The 7,500-nt window shown below is 41.1% G+C and overlaps 1 protein-coding gene across 2 annotated transcripts in view; it reads right to left on the reverse strand.

Annotated features, from left to right (window-relative positions):
* adgrl1a (adhesion G protein-coupled receptor L1a) overlaps window positions 1-7,500 on the reverse strand; it is a 218,965-nt gene that overhangs the window by 8,934 nt on the left and 202,531 nt on the right. For both annotated transcript variants that reach the window (XM_053675413.1, XM_053675412.1), the window contains exons 18-21: window positions 6,094-6,160; window positions 5,181-5,272; window positions 3,723-3,891; window positions 1,174-1,329 (exon numbers count right to left, since the gene is read on the reverse strand). In XM_053675413.1, coding sequence (XP_053531388.1) covers window positions 1,174-1,329; window positions 3,723-3,891; window positions 5,181-5,272; window positions 6,094-6,160 — 484 coding nt within the window. The remainder of the gene's footprint in view (window positions 1-1,173; window positions 1,330-3,722; window positions 3,892-5,180; window positions 5,273-6,093; window positions 6,161-7,500) is intronic.

Below are 7,500 nucleotides of genomic sequence, written 5' to 3' on the forward strand. Positions count from 1 at the left end.
GAGCCTGGAGCCTATCCCAGGGAACTCAGGGCACACACACACACACACACACACACACACACACACACACACACACACACACTACAGACTATTTAGACACGCCAATCACCCTACAACGCATGTCTTTGGATTGGGGGAGGAAACCGGAGTACCCGGAGGAAGCCCCCGAAGAACAGGGAGAACTCCGTGCACACAGGGCGGAGGCGGGGAAATCACCCAGATGTAGAAATGTCTATATACATTTTTATTTTTTATTTTTTTAAAGTCTGACCAATTAAAAAAAGTATTTTATAGAATTTTAAGACAAAATTCTAAACATTAGGGGAAAAGGAAAGAAAAATACTTTTATTTTTATTTTTATTATTATTATTATTATTATTATTATTATTGTTATTTGTATTATTTTTTTTATTCTTTTAAATTTTTTTCTGTGTACTGCTTATTTTGTGTACGGCGCTTTGAGAAGCTGCTTTCAAAGGCGCTCCATAAAATACATTTTTTTATTATTATTATTATTATTATTATTATTATTATAATTATTGTTGTTGTTATTTATATTTTTTTTTATGATTTAAAAAAAAAAAATTCTGTGCACTGCTTATTTTGTGTACGGCGCTTTGAGAAGCTGCTTCTAAAGGCGCTCTATAAAATAAATTTTATTAATTTATTTGTTTGTTTGTTTGTTTATTTATCTTTAAAAGCTTCCTAAACACCAAACCGGCGTATACCGATTAATTAACACCTTTATCCAGTGATGTTTGTTTAAATGTTGATCAAAAGCAAGATCACAGCCACCGACAGGAATTCATTAATGCCTTAATTAATACTGACTCCGTGGTTAATTAACAGCTGAGAGGCTAAACGCAGCTCCCTCATTCACACTCGCTGACCCGGGTTCGGCTGATTATCGGCGTTTAGCTATTTCAATTTATGCTAATTTATGCAGATTTATTTGAATTATGGAGGAAGTAATTAGTGCCGGTGTTCATTACCCAGCTAATATTTAAACAAACGTGTATTAAAGCAGTTCGATAATTACAGTATGTTTGCTAATATTGATTATGGTGTTTTGTTAAAGTAGTAAATAATGTTGGTTAAGGAAAGTGAAGAAAACGCAGTGTTTACGGTGAGAATAAATGTGTGCGTGTGTGTGTGTGTGTGTGTGTTAGTTACCTGTCTGTGTGCTGCAGCGTGCCGGGCCTGGCTGCTGGTGTAATAGCGGTTGTTGGTGCGCAGTGCGGAGTTTTTCAGCGAGCCGTGAGAGCTGGAGTTAGACGAGCGTCCACAGCAGTACGAGTGACGCAAACACTTACTGTACTCCTTATGGACCTACACACACACACACACACAAATGAGAAATTATACACTCGCATACACACGACGGCACTAAAACTAGGACGGTTTCATAAAAATAGGGTAACACATCCTGGAAAAAAACCCCAACCTTTTAAGACGTCAGAAACAAGCGTGTGTTATGAATGTCACTGACACTGACACTGAGGACTGGATATATGAGAAGCTTTTTCACCGAGATATTACCGGAAATGTTTTGCCCGAATATTGGAAAATTTGAACACAACCTTAAGAGTGCTTTAAAAGGTCTAGTCACGGTAAATGCCGGAAACGACGCGGAACATAATGAAAAACTCCTGGAAACGTTAACGAAGTCCTGGAAGAGTACAACGGTGACCTATTAAGGTGCCGGGGTTGGATGTTTTCGCCGGATTTCTCCGCAGGTGACACTGCATCGTTCGGTCGATCCTCTGGTAAACAAACTCAAACCCGCCGACGTTGATCTAGTTGACCTTTTCCCACCGGAAATGCAAGTGGGGTCAGGGCTCGGCATGATATCAATAATATCAATAATGTCAACGTGTGTGTCACAATATTCTTCTCTGAGATATCTTTGATATCGCAAGATCTTTTATATATTGTTCAGATTCATTAAAAAAAACAAAACAAAACAAAAAAAAAAACACATCGCTAGAACAACAGCATACCGACGGTGAAGCATGGTGGTGGCGGTATCGTGCTTTAGGGCTGCGTTTCCTCAGCCAGAACTGGGGCTTTTATGAAGCTTGGAGTGAATCATGAATACCTACAAACAGCAGTCGAATTGAGTGCGAAACCTTTCGATGAGAAGGAATCTCACCTCTCGGCATGACAACGACCCAACGCATACATCCAAATCAACAAAGGAACGGCACCGCCAAAAAAAGATCCGGGTTTTTAAACGACCTAGCCAGAATCCAGACCTGAATCCAACTGAAAACCTGTGGGGTGACCTGAAATGAGCTGTGCGCAGGAGATACCCTCACAACTTGATGGATCGGAATCGGAGATGTCCGATCTTATCCGGAAAGTTCCGGTGTGGGTGCGGGTTTTCATTCCAACCGAGCAGAAGCCACACCTGAGTCTATTGAAAGCCAAGATCAACTGATTAAACAGGTGGAATCAGGTGTTTCTCCTGCTCGGTTGGAATGAAAACGTGCACCCACTCCACACCGGCCCTTTCCGGATCAGATCGGACACCTCTGATCTAAATGGTAAATGGTCTGCACTTAGATAGCGCTTTTTTTTTTTTTTTTTTTTTTTTTAAACCTTAGCCGTTCTACAAAGCGTCCTATAAACACTGGTTCTCATCTCTCTCATCGGGAGCAACTCGGGGTTCAGCGTCTCGCCCAAGGACAGTTCGGCACGTGGAGTCACGTGGGCCGGGAATCGGACCGCCAACCGTGCGATTAGTGGACGACCCGCTCTACCGCCTGATCCACAGACGCCCACATCACTAAAGCACGGTGGTGGCGGCATTTCGAAAGCGTGGGAAAATATTCCCGTCTTACCCGAAAAGCTCGAGTGGTGTAATAATATCAAAAGGTGCTTCCACAAAGAATTCGTTTCGGGGCGTGAATATTTGTGCAACTAAATCATTGTAAGTTTTGATATATTTCTCCGATATTTCCCCCAGAAGATTCTGATCGTTTTTCACTTAATTCCACGGAGGGTGGAAAAAGTTCGGACATGATTTATCTCGGTTTCATTTATTTTAATTTTGTTTACATAACAAGAGCATTAACAGGGGTGTGTAGACTTTTTATATCCATTGTATGTCATTTTCAATGTCATTATCACAAAATAACAAATAACACAGGCTCTGGGATACTGATCGGAAGGTCGGGGGTCCGAGCCCCAGCATCGCCAAGCTGCCACTGTCGGGCCCCTGAGCAAGGCCTTTTAACCCTCTCTGCTCCAGGGGGCGCTGTATCACGTCTGACCCTGCGCTCCGACCCCAGCTTCCTGACATGCTGGTGTATGTGGAGAAATAATTTCACTGTGCTGTAATGTATACGTGACAAATAAACGCTTCTTCTATACACTACGATTTCTGGTATAACTTCCGATCTCACACGTCAGAAATGGAATAGGCTTTCATCGTGTTACTTCTGTTCCCAATTTTATTCAAATAACATCCATCCGTCTATCCGTTTCAGTACTCTTGGTGTTGAAGGCCACTTTAGTACCAGTATATTTCCCCTTGGATAACAACATAATTAATTAGAGATGATTTAAAAAAGTTAACTAAGGTGCTATGAATACTGATGAGTGACATAAGTTCTTGATTTGACCATGATTAGTCAGTGAAATTCCGCACACGTCTTACCGACTGCCCATCGTGACGCCGGAGCGCACGCGCACACGTGCGCACGTGCACACACACGCACCTTTTTCTGCAGGGCGCAGTGGAAGATGAAGATGAACATGCCCTGGAAGGCGTTGAAGGTGGTGAACAGGTACGCCATGATGACCGTTTTCTCGTTGATGAAGAGAAGGCCGAAAGCCCAGGTGAGGCCGAGGAGGAAGAGCAGAGTGACGGCCCCGAGAGCCCAGGACCTGAAAGAAACAGCGGTCATTCCTGTGGCTAGCAAGACCGAGCGAATAATGTGACAGGACTGGCTATGCCCATTTTGCCGTATTAGGATGACCAAACCTGGTTTTCTATATTACAATGACCACGCCCATTTTGCCGTATTAAGATGACCACGCCTGGTTTGCTAGATTACAATGACCACGCCCATTTTCCGTATTACGATGACCACACCTGGTTTGCTAGATTACAATGACCACGCCCATTTTCTGTATTAGGATGACAAAGCCTGGTTTGCTATATTACGATGACTACGCCCATTTTCCGTATTAGTATGACCAAACCTAGTTTGCTATATTACAATGGCCACGCCCATTTTCCGTATTAGTATGACCAAACCTAGTTTGCTATATTACAATGGCCACGCCCATTTTACGTATTAGTATGACCAAACCTAGTTTGCTATATTACAATGGCCACGCCCATTTTCCGTATTAGTATGACCAAACCTAGTTTGCTATATTACAATGGCCACGCCCATTTTACGTATTAGTATGACCAAACCGAGTTTGCTATATTACAATGACCACGCCCATTTTACGTATTAGTATGACCAAACCTGGTTTGCTATATTACAATGACCACGCCCATTTTCCGTATTAGTATGACCAAACCGAGTTTGCTATATTACAATGACCACGCCCATTTTCCGTATTAGTATGACCAAACCGAGTTTGCTATATTACAATGACCACGCCCATTTTACGTATTAGTATGACCAAACCTGGTTTGCTATATTACAATGACCACGCCCATTTTCCGTATTAGTATGACCAAACCGAGTTTGCTATATTACAATGACCACGCCCATTTTCCGTATTAGTATGACCAAACCTAGTTTGCTATATTACAATGACCACGCCCATTTTCCGTATTAGTATGACCAAACCTAGTTTGCTATATTACGATGACCACGCCCATTTTCCGTATTAGTATGACCAAACCGAGTTTGCTATATTACAATGGCCACGCCCATTTTCCGTATTAGTATGACCAAACCTAGTTTGCTATATTACAATGACCACGCCCATTTTCCGTATTAGTATGACCAAACCTAGTTTGCTATATTACAATGACCACGCCCATTTTACGTATTACGATGACCAAGCCTGGTTTGCCAAAATAAAACTGACCACGCCCATTTTGCCCATATTAAGGTCATAATTACAACTAGGGCTATTCATAAAGCAAAACATTGGCAATATATACGTGATATATATCAAACACTCCTTTCCTAATTCAGCGCTGGCCTTACTTGATGTTGTCCAGACGGCTGGAGTCGGGTTTGAGGGCGGACGAGTTGCGAACCATCTTGTGAAGGGTGACCATCAGGAACACCAGGTTCAGCTGGAAGTCAAACAAAGGTCAGAGCTTATACAGAACATACACAACTGCGGTGTCATTTGTGTCCCACTCATTCTACAGTCACGGACATGTCAGCGACGATACATGACATTTTAAACACTTCATAAAACCTGCAAAATCTACAGCACTTATCATTAAAATACTTCAAAAATACATTTTTTTGCATTAACGTGAATCCCTGAGGCTAGAAACGACCTTTTCCACGAGTCGTCTGTTATATATGCGAAATACGTGGAACATCGCACAAATCACACGTTCAACAGGAAGCTGCGTCGTACAGATTTCCTGAGAAGAAGAAGAGTGCGATCCGTCGTTCTTTTTTCCTTTTTCAGCGATATTGCGTCACTGACTGACTTTTGAAAGTAAACCGTTTGAGCAAATCATTAGAACGTCAACACTGTTAGCATGGATGCTAGTTATGTGTATTTGGTAATTCCATGCTTAAAAAAAAAAAAAAAAAAAAAAAAAAAAAAAAAACTATTGTGTTTGTCAGAAATGTTTGGGAACATTTTTTTACTTGGTTTTTGTCTTTTTTTTTTTTTTTTTTTTTTTGTTGTTGAAATAAATAAATAATAAATCACAAGGGCTAAATGTCACCACAATCGTGGAGTCACCCATACAGGAAGATCGGTGTCCATTATACTTTATCCAGGGTTTAACAAGTTTGTTATTGTGTTTAATCAAGCACCTTTTGTTTTCCAAATCTGTTTTAGAAGAATGAAAAGTCGAGAGGTCAGTTTGTGATCTGACCAAAGCTAAAAAAAAAAAATTCCAGAAAGGTGAAGCTGAGAGAGAACAAATACCATGATGATGAAGGACACGGGGCCGATGAAGCTCCACACGAAGTAGTTATCAACCCGCAACCAGCACCTACACACACACACACACACACACACACACACATCATCATCCCCAGCTCTGTCATCAATCATACAGCACTAACACTCATAATCCAGTTCTCCTTACACAAAATAATTAATCACAGCCAACAGCAGATTTGTTTCTGAAATGAGGAGCGTTATTGATCGCTAAAGTGCTCGAAATGATGCCGTCCTTTTATCTGAAATCGTTATCGTCACCGTGCCGTTTCTGTCGCGGCGTCCAAAACAAAGGCAATAAAGAACTAATAAAAGCCGAGCTCTGGTTTTTAATTACGGGCCGACTCGTGACGGCGTCTAATTCTCCGCGGGATGGTAGCTGTGGCGGGATTGGAGCTCGTGAGCTGACAAAAAAGTATCTCGGTACGAATTCCGCATATTTAAATGACACGCGCGTCGCAGCGAATATAATTCTTTTTCTTTTTCTGTGATTTATCGAATAAATTTGCATTTTTTCACAGCGTCTCTTTTTTTTTTTTTCCGATTTGTCTGTAAAAATACGAAATGCAAATCTCAAAAATTCCGTTCTCGAAAAAACTGATTTTACTACGAATTATATATATATATATATATACACAAACACACTTACCAGCCATTTTGTATTGGTTTAAGGAAGAATGAAAGATGTTTAACGATAGACCTGTGTGACAGTAAGATTAGCTAGCTAACATTCATAATAAAGCTAGCTAACAACGTGAAGCCTTCTAAACTCGCCTGTATCGATGAGCTGCGACACTTTACGCCTGCTACTAGCATCGTGCTAACTATAATGCTCTCTGCTCGTCTGTTAATTGTACAGACTTTGTACTGATTGGCTGATGCTAGCTAACGGTGCTACAATTTGGATAGCAAAGGATGGATTCACTAGTTTTCAATAAACCAACGCTAATAGTTAACCCCACCCACTAGTGTTGATTGACAGGTGACCTTGGGATTAAATGAAGTCGGGAAAAATGAAAATACACGTGAAAATCAAACGTTATGAACTTATATAGGTATCGATTTATGGAAGATTGGTCTGCTTTAATCCTCTATACGTACTATACGGTAAAAAAAAATACATTTTTCAAAAATAAATCATTTGACCTGGAAACGAATAAAAAAACAATCCATCATGGCTCGCGGTATTTTTTCTTTTTCCCAACGCGACCTCATATCACTCGGCGGCCAGAAATAGCACGGATAAAAACGGGCTTTTTTGAAATCTATACGGTTTGATATTGGAAATAAATCAGGCGTATTTCCCACGGGGGACGCTGCAGATGAACAGCGCAGATCCGTTTCGGCTCTCAGAGGGACACGCCGTCCCGAATGGCTTTACGAACGACTTAA

This window comes from Ictalurus punctatus, chromosome 24 (genome assembly GCF_001660625.3).
Source record: "Ictalurus punctatus breed USDA103 chromosome 24, Coco_2.0, whole genome shotgun sequence".
NCBI lineage: Eukaryota > Metazoa > Chordata > Actinopteri > Siluriformes > Ictaluridae > Ictalurus > Ictalurus punctatus.